The 16267-nt window shown below is 39.0% G+C and overlaps 1 protein-coding gene across 1 annotated transcript; it reads right to left on the minus strand.

The window, feature by feature from the left end:
- Positions 1-819: 819 nt before the first annotated feature.
- LOC146471793 (RNA-binding protein 26-like) lies at positions 820-16239 on the minus strand. Its single transcript, XM_085120323.1, has 18 exons — positions 15888-16239; positions 15109-15227; positions 13133-13347; positions 11689-12184; positions 10817-11266; positions 10000-10173; positions 9223-9530; positions 8340-8489; positions 7491-7580; positions 6706-6843; positions 5696-5770; positions 5263-5325; positions 5006-5110; positions 4070-4174; positions 3735-3950; positions 3392-3478; positions 2513-2674; positions 820-1521 (listed from the first exon to the last, which is right to left on the minus strand). The coding sequence occupies exons 1-18, from the start codon at positions 15944-15946 to the stop codon at positions 1420-1422; spliced, it is 3114 nt and encodes a 1037-aa protein (XP_084976449.1). The 5' UTR covers positions 15947-16239; the 3' UTR covers positions 820-1419.
- Positions 16240-16267: the final 28 nt, after the last annotated feature.

Genomic DNA, 16267 nt, shown 5'->3' on the forward strand with positions numbered 1-16267 from the left:
TGTTCGTAATGCTCTTACTAGCCTATGCTATGTTCGTAATGCTCTAACTAGCCTATGCTATTTTCGTAATGCTCTTACTAGTCTATGCTCTGTTCATAATGCTCTTACTAGCCTATGCTATGTTCGTAATGCTCTACCTAGGGCCTATGCTATGTTCATAATGCTCTTACTAGTCTATGCTATGTTCGTAACGCTCTAACTAGCCTATGCTATGTTCATAATGCTCTTACAAGTCTATGCTATGTTCGTATTGCTCTAACTAACCCATACTATGTTCGTAATCCTCTAGCTAGCCTATGCTATTTAGTTATACTCTAACCAGCCTATGTTATGTTTGTAATTCTCTAACTAGCCTATGTTAGTAATATTCTAACTCCCTGTTATGTTTGTGATGTTCTATCTAGGCTATGCTATGTTCCTGATCCTCAAACTAGCCTATGCTAACTATATTACTCTGTATAAATATAGTTAAGTTAACAAATCAATAAGGAGTATACCTCCATCCTCCAATGAAGGAAGGAAGCAGAAAAGTCACATCTGTACTCAAGCTACACCTTCATTGAAGCCAAGAGTTGCTTTGTGTGTTCGCAGATGGCATTCATTTGATGCTGGCGGATTCTTTCCCTTTCTCTTCAATATCCAATTTCACAACTGAGCCACATCCAGCTGGTGTGATGACTGGGCTATCTGTCAAGCTGCACTGGAAGCTGATGCCAACAGCCTGCCTTCTTCTTCAACTGGGTTAGACACAGCACTTCAACAAGCACTGTTAACCAGTGGTCACAATATGTAACCACTTATAACTGTTGGCCATTGACTTTTGCATCACGTTTTTTTTGTTTTGTTTTTTTACTCTTTTCAAATGTGAAACATTTTTTCTTGTGAATCTAAAGTCATATTTTATTTTCATTTTTTTTCTTTTCTTGCCTTCTTTTGACTGTTTTTTTTCACTGGTCAACAATATCTTTTTTCATGTATGGTATCTCACTTTAACTTTTTTTTGTTCATCCACAAGTCTTCACATTAGTACTTATTACAACTTATAGTTTGAATATTATAAAATTAAAACAATAATTACAGTATCAATACAGAGAGTAGTAAAAATCTAAATTAGGTCAAAGGTGAAAAATACAGCAACGTTTTTTTTGTGATGTTCCAAATACCAGAGTAGAGCTATGGATGAAATCCAATTTAGCGTGGCCATTTTCAATTTTTTTAACTGTTTTTTTTTTAGACTTAAGCGGCCATTCATAACAATGTCCTTTGCTACTCTTATGCCTATAATTATTGACATCACAAACAATGCACCAGGAAGCTTAGCTCACATAAATACATTATTCTGCAAAACGGCAGATGTACACAGTTGTTTACAATGCTACAACATAGAGAAATAGTGTTGGCTTAGTGTGGTAGCTGTGACTATCTTTTCCATGATCGTTCATCTTCCTCTTCCTCTTCTTCATCAAAATCTTCACCAAGAAGCAATGCCTCATCAGCCTCTGCATCAAACTCATGCTTTCCCTGAGAGAAAAATATGATAAACTAAATAAGCCAAAGTTCTTTGTTTAAAAAGGAAAACAACAACAAAAACCTTACAAAGGGAACAAAACAAATGCGAAGACAAAATCAGAAGCAGGTTGAGTTAACTGTTGAAAGTGTACTTCTCCATCACAAACTAAAGATAAAGACTAGCAAAGGTGTACTCTGGTCACAGGTAGTCCACATGGCCAGGGATACTGCAACACCCACACTGGACTTCAGAACTTTGCTGTTATGTTGGGGGAGCAGGAATGGCACGGTGGTGTGAGCAATCGCCTCCCACCAATGTGGCCTGGGTTTGATTCCCAGACTCGGCGTCATATCTGGGTTGAGTTTGTTGTTGGTTCTCGTCCTTGCTCCAAGAGGGTTTTCTCCGGGTACTCCAGTTTTCCCCTCTCCCCAAAAACCAACATTTCTAAATTCCAATTCAATCTGGAATCTGAGGGCCACAGGTTTGTCAGTCGTAACAGACTGTTAAGTGTCACCCTCATTAAACAAAGTTGATTTATTGATTGATTGATTGATTGATTGATTGATTTATGTTGTTTCCTTAGCCAAGAAAATTTTAATACCCCATGTTTTCTCTCTCTACTCAGATGTGTACATGTCAATTCATTGGTAATGGCAACATGCTTCTGGGGGTAACTCTGTGATCGGGTAGAATCCCATCTGGAGGAGGAGGAGGAGGTCACGTTAAGCTCTGGCCACTTATGACTCCTTTGCTACTTTACCCCTCCCCCCACCAACTCCCCTCCAGCTACTAAACCCCCTCCTCCAATATAAGCCCATTAATTTCTATGGTTAGCTGCATCAAGATGTCTGTCAGCTTAGTGTTTCAACCTTTTATTATTGTCAAAAGCAACCAATTTTGAAAGACAAATTCCCTCCAATACACCAGCACTTCCTACCATCAATAAGCCCCCTACAGTCCTTTGAACGAATTTCAGCCCAGATTTTATAATATACTACTTACCAATTCAGCATCAATATCCAACCCAAACTCTTCCTCCACTTTCTTGAGTACAGTAGGGGTTGTAGGTTTTGTCACTGCTGCAGGGGATACAGGGGGAGCAGGAGCACGGTACCAGGAAATCTTGAGAGCTCTGCCCTTAAATGTCTTGCCCTTGTTGTATGCCTGAAATAACAATGACAAAATAAATGGACTAACATATGAACAAATGAAGGAATGAATGAAAAAGCGAATGAGAAAAAGACTAAATGAATGTAAATATATGAAACATATATTTTAAACTGTGGATGAAAGATCAAATACGAAGAAATATCCTTGCAGTTAGTACCCAACTTAAGCAGTTGCGAAAAGAAAGCCTGAAAAAGGCTTGAACAGGATTCGAACCAATGACCCAGTGCAGTGTTCTACCAACTGAGCTATCAAGCCAACTGGGAGCTGGTCATATTGCGAGTTCGTAATATACCCATGAAGGATGAATAAATGAATGTAAATAATGAAACATATATTTTGAACTGTGGATGAAAGATGAAATAGAAGAAAGATCCTTGCAGTTAGTACACAACTTAAGCAGTTGCAAAAAGGGAAAAGACTAGGGTCAGAAAAAGAATAGAGTCACTGAGTAAATGGAAAAAATAGAAAACAAAAATAACTAACAGAAGAAAAATAAATAGAAGAAAAAATAACAGTGAATAAAAAGACAAACAAACCCACTAGTAAACAGACAAAAATAAAAATGAACCGATGAACGAATTAATAAACAAATTAAATGAACAAACAAAAAGATAAACAGACAGGCAGACTGACGTCCATAAGGAAGATCAGACAAACCAATAAAAAATGAAGGAATGAATGAATGATGAAATCAATGAACATTATTCTTACAATTTCTGCTTCTTTTCGTGTCCTAAAGGTCAAGTTAAGGATTTTCTTGTCCTCGATATATTCCTCACTGTCAACAATACCAAATTCCTATGATAAAACAAAAAGATGAGAGTTACAAACTGTGATGTACAAAACAACACTAACAGCTTCATGTTAATATTTTGGGGACTGTTTTCACTCATGATGGAATCTGATTTGGAGACAGAAGCAAAAGAATGCATTGAAAGGTTCACTGCAATAATTACAGTGTATTATCCTAATTTGTTATTGTAAGCATACCCATCAGAATGGTTGGACAGTTATACTCACATAACCGGACCTCTTCAGGTATCTCGATACTTACTCTAAAATGCTCTGAGACATCCTCCTTCTGTTCTTGTGTTATTTCTCCGACAGTGATCTGTTTTGGCCGGTGGTCCAGGGATGCACTGTCCCGTGTCCACACCCTTGTAGTCCTTGGAAGAGGTCTGCTTCTCACTGGTGTCCCGCGGCCCCTCCCTCTCACAATCCCTCTTCCTCGTCCTTTTGTTGGTGGATCCAACAACCCAAGAGATTTTGCCTAAGAGAAAAAAGTCCACAATGGATTATTTTCCTTGTGAAAAGACAAATGCATTGGAGGGCAAAATACCATAACACAAAAACATCCTTTAAGCCACAAATATGATTACATGTAGGTACCTCTTGCTTCAGTTCTTCCACCTTTTTCTTCAGTTCTGTTGTATCCTCTCCAGTGTTTTGCTGTGTAATCAAATCAAGTTCTTGATCAAGGATTGCCTTCTGGGCCTGCAAAAATGTGTAATTACAGCAGAAAAATTACAACTTAATCACATAATCAATCCATCATCTTTGTCTCTCAGTGCATTCTTGTTCCACATTGACTGTTTAAGATAATAGGCAGTGGGCTGGTCAGTAAAAAGTTACAAATAAAACAATACCGTAACCCCAGAGGAAAGGCTACTAGTCTGGGGAAATAGCGACCAGTGCCCCCAACACACACACAACACTTCATAACATCAAGCACTGGTTCATTCTTTTATTCCACATGTCTGCAGCCTATCTTTTAACTGTTACTCAAACATCCTTTCCTTACTCCAGACGTTCACTGTCTGTCTCTTCACATGTGCCTAGATCTGTCTGTCAGTCAGCTCATTCTTTACCTGGATCTCTGGACCATCTGTCCATCATTTAGTGTCTGTCCCATACATCCTTCCCTTACTCCAGCTTTTCATTCATAATTCTCTGTCTCTTCACATGTGCCTAGATCTGTCTGTCAGTCACCTCATTCTTTACCTGGATCTCTGGACCATCTGTCCATCATTTAGTGTCTGTCCCAACACCCATCCCCACACCCATCTACCCATTCCTTCACCCCCTCCTTCTGTCCCTCTCTCTGTCTTTATGTGTATGTCTATCCACCAATCGCTCTGTCTATCTGTCACTTTATACATCTGTCTATCCATCTTTTCACCCATTCCTTTGCCCCTCCTTCTGTCTCTATCTCTTGTGTATGTCCATCGGACAATCTCTCCATAAAACCATCCAACTACTCCTCCACCAATGCCATCAATACAAGAAGTACGCTATAGTCAAATGAGCTGGCGAGTTTGCACTTACAATCTGCCTGGCTTGAGAGGGACTTTCCTTGGACTTTGCTGCCATGGCCGCTAACTCAACTTCTTTCTTCAATGCTTCAATATTTGAACTTAAGGATTTTATAGTCTGTAATTTGAAAATAAAAATTTGTAGTGATTAATCAAGTGACACATGAAACGTACCACACAAACAGAGAGCAGCTTCCATTTTTATTGAGGTTACACTGACTTGTACTATCATCCTTGTGTTGACAAAATATCAAACAAAATAAATCTTGCCTTCATTATCAAGTCTTTTTCTGCAGCACCCAGATTCTTCTTTTCAAGTTTTGAAATTAAAAGCTGGTGAAGAGAATCAGAGAAACACAGTGTTAAACAATATCAAACAGCCCTTACCATTAATAATGGTTATACATTGGTTGACTGGAAAATCGGTCACAATAATGTTTCTGCACCCTCCCTTAGAGGCCAGTGGTTCAGCCAGCCATACATTTGTGATTGTGGTTCAACTTTCAGGTGTGTGGATAAAAATTCTCAATTATACAATTATTCTGTTTCAAGCTACTGAGTGGCACAAAACCTTTCCATTATTTTTAGCATTTTCACAAGGAAAAAACAGCCTTCTAAACACAAAATAGTTTGTACTGGGAAAAAACTAATTGAGGCAACCCACAAGTAAATGTTGTTAATGATCCTGTGTTTTGATATTTACCTTTTGTTCTTTGATTTGCTTGTTAAGCAGTTCTTGCTTTTGCTTTTGAATCTCAAGCTTCTTTTTCATTGCTTCCTGTAATCCACAAACAGACATAATTGTAGATAAACGACTGGCAAGGCTGGGCTTTCTACTGATTAGCCAGCCAATTTTTTTGCACTATTGTTTTAGGTACAATAAACAAACACTGTAACTGGTTTGAACACACAAGTCACATCATAAGTGGCTAAATCATGATCATCTATGTGAGTGCAGTCATGAGAAGGATGGTTTGTGGTGACAAGACAGCAACAACAGTCACAAACAGCAGTCCTTCTCTGAGCTATACTCACATGGGTGACCATAATTTAGCAACCTATGGTGTACAAACAGCGGGGCATTAAATCACTTTGGTGTTAAAATTAGATAGACAACAGATGGTTCAACAAATGTACTCAGTTGCATGGAAATTTATAAAATATTAGCCTGGCATTGGAGCGTTGTTTCCTTAGTGAAGACACAACTCCACATTAGTAATCTCTGCATTGTCTCTCCCCATTCATATTTACAAACAAACTGACTGTATCTTGGTTAACAAATTTCTGGGAGAAGCCTTGAGAGGTACTGAAATCTCATCTGGAACAGCACCAAGTCTTCTGGTTGCTTCATAGTTGGGGAAGTTGAGAGTTCCAGTTTTATTAGCTACAGTACTGCTCAAATGTAAGTTGACAGTCTCAACTCAATGCGCATGCTAGCAAGAATTGAGTATCGAGGATCGAGTCAAGCATTGAGACTCGATTTACTCAAAAGTTGACTCGATCCTTGATACTGGCGAGAATTGCTGAATCAAAACATTTATGATTATTCATAGTTACGAGAAAATGTTTTATTTCTTGAGGAGTGAACAATTGTATACTTAACTAAAGACACATGAAATTAAAGTGAGTATGATAAGCAAGACTACTTCAGTCAACTGACAACAAGATGGCTCCTCATGAGTGAATATACAACAGTTATACAATAATTATTACCTGCTTGTGAAGCTCTTGTTGTCTTTTAGTCATTGAAGGGCCTGTTGGTGTATGAACAGGGACAGCTTTTGGAGTCTTTGAGAATGTTGTCTTTCCACTTTGAAACATGGTTGGTTTGGCTTTGGGTTCAGGAGTGGGCTAAATTAATCAAAATAGAATGTCATGTTATTAAACAAAACATTGATCACAGCATTTTTTTGCAGCCGTAGCTCCTTGACATTCCCTAGAGAACACCATTTCATTTATTTTAAAATTTCTATGCATGAAGCTGTTTCAAATGCTTTTGAGCGATCTTCTGGCATTTAATCTATTTTAAGAAGCGGATTAAATTTGTAATCTCTTTGACAAAAAAGGCAAAGGCAGCTTTCTTTGAGACAATTAATTATTTTTTTTATTGGTAGTATAAGTAATTTAGTCGTTTTAAACAACATTGCAAATAAGTACAATTTCCTCAAGGTTTTATTAGTATTTTATTAGTATTAGATACAGTATTATGTATTTTAGTATTTTAGATGAGGTGTCTCCAATTCGCATACTCCTATGAGTATGCTACATGTATATGACACATTAATAAAGTTATTAATATTATATTATGATATACGTCGAAGATAGTGGTTCAATATTTAACATGAATGTTAATTTAGTATTTAACAGTGGTTCAATGTTAAGTATGTTGCACATATGTTGCTTCAGTGTTCAACAACAATGATAAAATGTTGGAAAACGTTTCTTGGTAATGAAACCACATTGGTCCAATGTTGAAAACCTTGTTTCAATGTTGTTACCTTGTTAGATTCCTCTTTTGCTGTTGACTCAGCTGGAGTTGTTCCTGAATTACTGCTTCCTGATGTTATTCCTTGATTTGAATTTCCATCCTATGACCAAGCAACATAAAATAAATAATGATTCATTACAGTGATGCAAAGCAATGCTTTAATAGATTTATTAAGTCTGCAATTAAAGGATTTTGTAGAAAAGTGTTAGTGGTACATGTATTTTGAAATCTGAAACACTCCAAACTGGTTTTAAAGTTACACTCTGAGATTTTGCATACATTAAATATATTTTCATCTTGTTTCTTAATTATTTGACAATTACACTGAAGTTTCTACCACAAATTGAATTCAAAGTTTATCACTGCAATGCTGGATTACAATGGAAGAAATAGTGCTTTGCAGAACTTGGGATAAAATTATTTACTCTCAGATACAAGAAACAAATTGCAACAAAGTGATGGCATGGATGAACAATCAACTTACAAAACCTTGTCAACATGCCGAAACTCCTGAAGTCATTACATAACATTTTCCCGTGGACATACAAGCTAGCCAAGGATTGGAACCATAGCTTGAACAAAAACGTTCATTGCTACATTATGAAACTCGTCCTTGGGATATCACTTCTCCAATCAGTAATGATATAAACAGAATGCACAACTACTTGAAGATGCTCATTTTCAACTAGATTTTCTATATGCCTTATCACACCTTTTAGTCTTGTATATAGTTTTAATTTGAGAGTTTTCTGCCCAAATCCTTCCTTAATTTCTTCAATTTAAATTCAGTAGAGCTATTCATTAATAAATGGTATTTATTGCAAATGAGTGTTTTTTAGGCTCAGAAGCTTCAACATACTTTGTTGTTTTGATGTCTGTCAGGATTGTGCCAAAACACCCTGATAAATCGGTTACCAAGGACTGCATCAGGGCATGAATATGCTGATTTAGCCTCACTGTGATGTGAGAACTGAACCAGAGCTGCTTCAGGATCTCCAAAGGCACAAACCTAAAGAAAAATGATTCAGAAATATTTTTTAGACAATTGTGTGTTGAACAAAATTAATGTGCAGTTCCAGAAAAAAATCCATACCAACCCCATGGAGGGTCATCCGAAATTCCTAGGGGGAGTGGGGTCTTAGAGGCTAACATTTTTGAAGCAAAGTATGAAGATATAGTGGAATTTCCTAGGCAGAGGGGGGGGGGGGGGGTACAAAACAAATAAACCTTCCATAGGGGGAGTATGGATACTTTCTGGAACTGCACAATCACAATTTGAGGCAAAACCTCAAAGATCAATGAACAAAAACTACAGTCCTTATATTACCAATTACATGTAACTCAATTCAGAAGGAAAACCTAAAAATAACATCAGATATAATTTTCCTGGTTCACGAAAAAGTTGAATGGCTTTTTCAAGGCTGCCGGAAAACAATCAAACAACAACTGAAAAGCATAACTCTCCCATGGCTTAAGTCTAAATCCAATACAAACAAATATATTTTTGTGGTAAATTATTGGTACTTCAATGTGTATTGCCTGCCGTGGATAGTTGGGGTGGATCCAGGGATAGAAGGAGGTGCTGTGAACCCCACTAAGAGAACCTGAATATACAAGAAATGCCTCAATTCATGATCTAAATGTTCAATTGTTTCCTCATGTAGCAACATTCCAAACACTCACAAAGCTATCATAATTTACGCAGAACTTTAGTGCTAGTATTGATGCTGTCAGACACGTACCTGAATGTTAGTGATAGCACCAAATCTTTGAAAATGTTCATTCAATTTGGCAATGTTGTTCAGGTCCCGAGGGATCTTTTTCAACTCCAGTGTATCACTCAACTTCTTTGGAAAACTCAGCCGAGACTTGACGGGAGTCACATGGTTTTCAGGGGCAGTACTCTGCTGAGGTGGAGCTGCCGGCTGTTTTGGTGGTGGGGGAAGCTTTTCTTGAGGCAGCGCAGCAGTGTTGTTCTTTGGATCTGAGTGTACAACTATTCTGTCAGGCATGCTTGGTACTGTGGGACCAGGGGCTGACATTCCTGGAACTGAGAATAAGAAACAAAGTCTTGAAATGTCGTTAAAACCAACAGATAAGCAGCACTTTCGTTGTTTATATCTTCCTTCAAAATCAGAATCCCTTACTTGTACCAGCCTTCTTGTGGTTTCTGGAGAAGGGAACACTTACAGAGGACGAACAAAATGAAATATCAGAAATGGCTGCAAATTGAAATTCCACTAATGAAGTGCCACTCACATCTGGGTGTCAGATCTGGTTGGCTTTTACCAATTTCAACAGTACTAGGATGCAACCGGGAATAATCACTCACAAGTGCAAGTGCTGGTACAATTCATGTGTCATGAAAAATTATGAACATACTTTAATCTTGGTTTTTCGGAAAACATTAACACAAAACCGATCCAAAAAGTGATTGTCACTTTTCAAGGGTTTTTGAAGGAGGATCAGATAAAAACAGCCTTGTTGAGAATAATATTACTTCCTATTCTGGCCCTTACCTTGCACAGTAAGTTGAGCTGGATTTGGACTGACAGCCAATAGCTCCCTGGATCGCAAACCCATGGCAGGGTGAAAAGGTCCTGGAGGAGGGAGAAGGTGGGGAGGGCGGCCATTGCCAAGTCTCATCCACACAGGAGTCCTTTCAAACTGAGGCTGTTCAGGATTGTAAGAATCTGATGGCAAGGAAAAAAGATTCCGAACTAAACTGCAGAGCTACTGTTCCGTGCTATTAAATACTACAATAGTTGGGCGGCAATGCAGGCAACGTTAAAGAACTTTCTCCAAGCATCCCTATTACTTGATTCCTTAACAATATTATTATGAATAATAATCTGCTTTAATTTTAATGTACTAGCTGTTTTCACCCTGGAAGTCATAGAGTACTAGAGTGATGATGTCGCAAAAACTAAATTTATAAAAAAAATTATGAGATTTGCTGACTTATTCTGAAAGAGCACAATGATAATGCCTACTTGCCAGAAAACAGTATCTAATTGCAATTTGGGGATGAGATATTAGCACTGTTATGCTCTGATGACTCCATACAAATCCTTCTACTTTTGCTTCATTTGGGACTGAAGCAAACTTAGAAGGATTTGCATGGAGTCATTATAGATTATATATAACAAACAATTGCAATGTTGATTTTTGGGAAGTGGGCATTTTCCATTACGCTCTTTCTGAACATCTTAACATAATTTCAAAAATCTAAATACTTGTGACGTCACACTTTAGTATTCTATAGATACAGCAATTAACTCTGTTACCAACAAGAAAGTTTCAGCTTATACAAAGTAATGGAAAATTACAACCCACCTTCAAATGGATTCCCAAAGGGAGGGCGGGGTGGGCGTGGTGCTTGACCCCTGAGCATAGGTTGCTGAATCATATGAACTGCGGGTGGCAGGACTGGTGCTTGGCTGCGCTGAGGCACCATCCCAGGTGGGGCTGGCGGTCGTGGACCAGCTACAGATACAGTCACATCAGCACCTTTCTGATTTGCTTGTGATTTTGGAGCATCATTAGGTAACGTCCCCGAGGTCCCAGGAGGTGGGGGTTGGGAGTTTGGAGGTGGATAACTCCCAGGCATAGGAGCAGCATTTCCTGGTAGTGCTGCCCCAGGGATTGGTTGGCCATCTGGGAGGAAGGAAGGTCCTGTGGATGTGGGAAATCCTAACATCCCGGGGGGAAGCACATCTTGAACTACCACTGGGTCATTTCCATGGTCGAAAGGACAGAGCTCCCCGCGCATGCAAAATCCTTTTTCTGTTGAAGTGACATTAGAACACAAATTAGTTTATCCAGAATGGTATATGCAACTTGCCTGGTTCTAAATATTTATTTATTCCTCTTAAAGGTAAATTTCATTGTGTGATTTTCTGAGGCACAACGATGGGATACCTGATGAACAGACGGTTTGCAATGTTTGTCACATATTTGGTCATGGCATGCTTTACAAGACTAGTGGCTGACATTGCCAGAGCTTATTCCAGTTTCTACAGCATGAAGCAGCTGGTAGTATTACTAGTACCGTTTGATGGAATGAGTCTCTTTGTCCAAGATTTAGAACACAACACAGTGACCCCGGCCAGGACTACAACTTATTACTATTTTGGTTTTCCTACTCTAAATCAAAGGACAAATAAGGATTAATAACAAATTTGAAATAAAAAAATAACAAAACATACCATCATAGTCACGACAGCGCGACTTTCTAGCACCACCCCTGTCTCTCTCGTCCCTTCTTTCATGACGTAGACGGTCATCCCTGTATCTGTCACGGATACGTCCCCGTCCCATTCTTCCTCCTCTGTGATCTCTTGGTGGGCTTCCACGTCTACCCCTGCGATCATCGTGAGGGTGAAAACTGGGGCGCAACAAAACATCCTGACCATCTGGACCATGCTTCACACCCCTGTCTCGATGCAATGCACTTGGAATAGGGTATACAGCATTGTTGTCATTTCTAGGATCCTCTCGAGGTTCAGAATCCTCCCTTCTTATACCTCCATGTTCCTCTTTTGGAACCTTTGAAAAGTCGCCTCTGCTTCCGTCATCATCAGCTCTTCGTTTGCGTGACCTGTCACCACTGTTTGATACCACTGAGGTTATTCCACTAATGTTCCGTTCACTGGAGTCTGTTGTTCTTCTAGTTCTTTTAAAATCTCTGTCGTCATCATCGGGCTGCAATAATGACATAAGAGGAAGAATAAATGGAGAGACTAAAGGATTCTAAAACCAGATTAGTACGACCTACAATGTGAATATGGCTACTTTTCCTCCACCCCCTTTCTTTCTCCCTGTCATCATCTGGGGAAAGTACAAATCCACAGAAGGGAATGGAGGTGGGGTGGAAAGGGGTACAGTACTCTTCTCATCTTTTGTCACCATAATTATTAAATTAAGACAGCACTGTTCAAACACGATGACCACACAATAAACAATCCAATGTAATGATCTAATACACATGAATAGTGTGCAAACTACATCAACGATGATAAACAAGACCAATTGGAAGTGTTAGAAGCATACATGGCAGGCTTTTGCAAGCCAAAATCAGCACATATTGTGCTACTGTCATATGTAACTGGCAAGTGTAACAGAAGTGTCCTTCCTATCCAGTAAATATAAATCAACATACAAAGAAGCCCTTGAACCATTTTTTTTTGTTTGTCTGGGAGAGGGAGGGCGGGGACTGTGATCTGTAACATGGCCAAGAGTCTTGAAATCAAGAAGGGCCTGGGTTCAAGTCCAGTTGACCACCAGCTGAGGAGTCACATACAAACATGACTTACTTACTGCTTAGCTCTCCACAAGTTTCCCTGTAGATCAGAAGTAATTGCATCTGACTAAAGTTTATATAATGGGATAAGGGTTTGGACCCTGTCTGGGTTTTGAATTTTTTTTATTTGTTCCATGCTTGTGATATGTTGAACACTACAGCCTCTTTGGTGAAGTCCTACGTTCAACTCCTTGACCATGCTTCTAAATCCCACGTGGAATCTTTAACCTTTTATGCTTAAAATGGGATACTTGTTTTTGATGTTTGAATGCCTGCTCTACTCATACAGAAAACTGTAATCACTTGCCATGCACAACAAAAGGATCTTTTTGTTTAATATTGTTCCTTACCTCTGCCAGCACTCGCGTAGTTAAAACATCCTCTGATACTGAGGTTTTCCTTGGTTTTTCTTGTGGTTTGACTGAGGTAGGCACCGGTTGTGGTGGAAGTACTAACGGAGGTGCAGGGGTAGGGATGGGTGCAACAGTTGGTTCCACTAATGTCTGAGGTATGTATGAACAGTTCATCAGTGCTTCAAACAGCACATTCACAAAGTTGGCCGTTTCTGGAAATTGAGATTAAACTAATCAGTCCTTGTGAAAAGTCACAGTGAAAAGTCACAGTGAAAAGTCACAGTGCTTTCTGTAGTTGGATTACAGTGGACAGTACAGTATTCTTGTGCGGTTTATGACTGTGAGGGAAAAGCAGATCTTAGGAAGGCCTATTGGAATCCAAAACGAAAAATGGGGGTAGCCACGCACTTTTCAGAGATAATTAAGCAATAACATCTCTAAAAAGCCCCAAAATATGAAGCAATGTATGGGATTTTTTCCTAAATTGAAGCTTAATTATCTGTGAAAAATGCTTGGTTACCCCCAATTTTCTTTTGAGATACCAAAAGCGTTTGCTAAGTTCTGCTTTTTCCAGTGACATAGTTTTAAACCGCGCAAAAATATTCCTGTATTAGCAGGCACCACCCACAGGAAACCCAAGTATCTCGAGATGCGCAGAACGTATGCACAGTAACAATAGTAGGCACCATCCTGAATTAACTCTGTCTAGACCGGGGAGGCAGGGGGGGGGGGGGGAGGGCGGATTTTACCTGCGGCGACTTTGAATCTGAATAACTTTTTTGAATATTTGTGCAAATGCCATGAAAAAAGTTTTGTGTTTTTTGCTCAAATTAGTGTTTCTTTATTGGTTTGGATTACTTTTTCCTTAATTTCAGGGCTTTCCTGAAGTCTTTGGGAAATCCAGAAATCCAAGATGATGGATCCAAGATGGCAGCCATTGGCATTCAAGACATAATTACAGTGGAATCCCGATTTCTCAAACCCTCCGTTTCCCGAACCTCCCGATATCTCGAACCAAACCTTGTTTCCCTTGGATTTGCTTCACTCAAGCTCTATAATTTCAACCCCGATTTCTGGAACCCTCCATTTCTCGAAACTCCCGATAACTCGAACCAATTTTGTCTCCCATGGGACAAATTGACCCTTGATAACTCAAACCTGCGAAAATTTCGAAACCACTTTTAGTGCGGATGTCAATTACATTCAAATTGACACTTCCGGATAAGCTGTTTTCTCGCATCTTTTAAATCACACAACAAGCAACCCACAAATCTGTCATCAGTCTGAAAGGTACAATGACTGCTTCGGATTACAGAACAAAAGTTCCCTTATTTAATTGTTTTTCTGAAGCTGTTGTCGCAATACATCAATAAATTTTGTTGTCCCCTTGAAATGAAGAGTGCATGGTACTTGCATGCCTTTGCCATCCCCAAGGTTAACGGCTTTGCCTTTAAACATAGCACTATTGAGTGAGCACTATATACAGACTCTACACAACATGTGTTCTGTTATATTCCGTTTTTGTTTTTTAAGTATGTTTTGTTTGTAAATAAAGGTCAAGATCTACATTAAAAGGATGTATTTTTGTTAAAATTTGCACACTTACTCATAATCAAACAATACCCGGCCAATTAAGTGTAATTTGATGCCACCTTCGATTTCTCGAACCAATTTGTGTTTCCCCTGGAGGTTCAAGTAATCAGGATTCCACTACACCACGTCAAATGATGTCATAGCCTCCCATTGCGGATCTCAAAGAAAACATCTTTGGAAATAGTTGCGAAGTTATGGAGGGGCAGATTCCCCTTTCCCCCCCCCCCCCAACAGTCAGGTTAGACAAAAACAAATAATCGGTCTGGATAGGGTTAAGGTAACAGTACTAGTATTTCTCTGCACCCAGGGACATGAATGAGCACTGGCCCCATAACCCCTGACCCATTTTCAGACAAAATTCTGAGATGTGTCCATCTTACCATCAGAAAGAAAAACTTCCAACTGATCGATACAAATGTCCTTCAGTTCCTGCACAGGTTTGTCCTTTTTCACCAATGCAACAACATATTTGGCCAGGGCAGCTGGATCAGCATCACAACTAAAAGATTCAAATAGAAACAAAGATTTCACTCAGGTTTTGAAAATCAAAACTGTCATCTCACTCCTTAAGCCATGAATACACATTATCTACAGGAAAAGCTTTATCTTAGGCTTTTTCTGACTTCCACATTCAGTGTCAGTGATCCTGGGCTATGTCACAGTCCAAAAACTTGTGATCTTTTTAAGCTTTTTTGTTTTTTGGATAACACAGAGAAGTAAAACAAAAGGTGCAAGAAGCTGGCTGATTTGCAAGTTATTTGAAATGGCCTCCAGGATCAAGATCAACTGAAGACTGGCTAACATCAAACAAGAACCTGGGCATGGTTCGGTATGACATCCAAGTTAAAGATTGTGCCATACATGCCAGCTCTTTTGGATTACCTGAAAGTCTAAAGTAACTGTGTCAATTTCAAAGGAAAACGGGACAGCAAGTAAACAAAAAAAATGTAACTTGTATATCATAATAATCAATGTGTCTCTCGCTTGTACAAACATTCCTTCTGATAATAATAAAACTAATCATGAAATTTCGAAAAGTTAGGACAAGTTTAAAAAGCATTTGACCCTGAAAGAAAGACTAAAATTAAAAAACTCTTGAAATTAATCGTATCAATGAAATTATGAGCTTAATTAAGAACTTTGCCGGAAATATACTCACACTGATTCCAAACGAGTTGTCAGCCAGGACTTTAAGGCCTCCACGCTTTTGATTTGCATTGTGGTTACGGAAAAGTTGAAGAAAATAGATTGGTCCAAACAGCAAACCTCAGCAAATTGCGTCGAACCTTCTACGCACGCAGCCGGCTAAACTTGCCACGGAACTCAAGAAAATATCGCTAACAGCATGCCACAACTTGAAAGTTTCGTGGAATAGTACATCTCTTTAATCATTGAACCAATCATTCCGGCGATCCCTAAACATCTGCTTTGACAGAGTCTTTCTAAATTTACGACAAGTTTATAAGGCAGAATCAACACTGCTGGTCGCCATTTTGTCTTCCACGAGGATTGGAAGAGGGCAGTGAAGACTGGGAATAG

This window comes from Pavona decussata, unplaced genomic scaffold (genome assembly GCF_977016875.1).
Source record: "Pavona decussata unplaced genomic scaffold, jaPavDecu1.1 SCAFFOLD_102, whole genome shotgun sequence".
Lineage (NCBI taxonomy): Eukaryota > Metazoa > Cnidaria > Anthozoa > Scleractinia > Agariciidae > Pavona > Pavona decussata.

Coding starts and splice junctions, on each gene's coding strand:
- LOC146471793 (XM_085120323.1), bottom strand. CDS start 15,946: ATGCAAATCAAAAGCGTGGAGGCCTTAAAGTCCTGGCTGACAACTCGT. Junction 15,228..15,887: donor ACAACTCGTTTGGAATCAGT/GTGAGTATATTT, acceptor TGAATCTTTTAG/TTGTGATGCTGATCCAGCTG. Junction 12,185..13,132: donor CTACGCGAGTGCTGGCAGAG/GTAAGGAACAAT, acceptor TCATTATTGCAG/CCCGATGATGACGACAGAGA.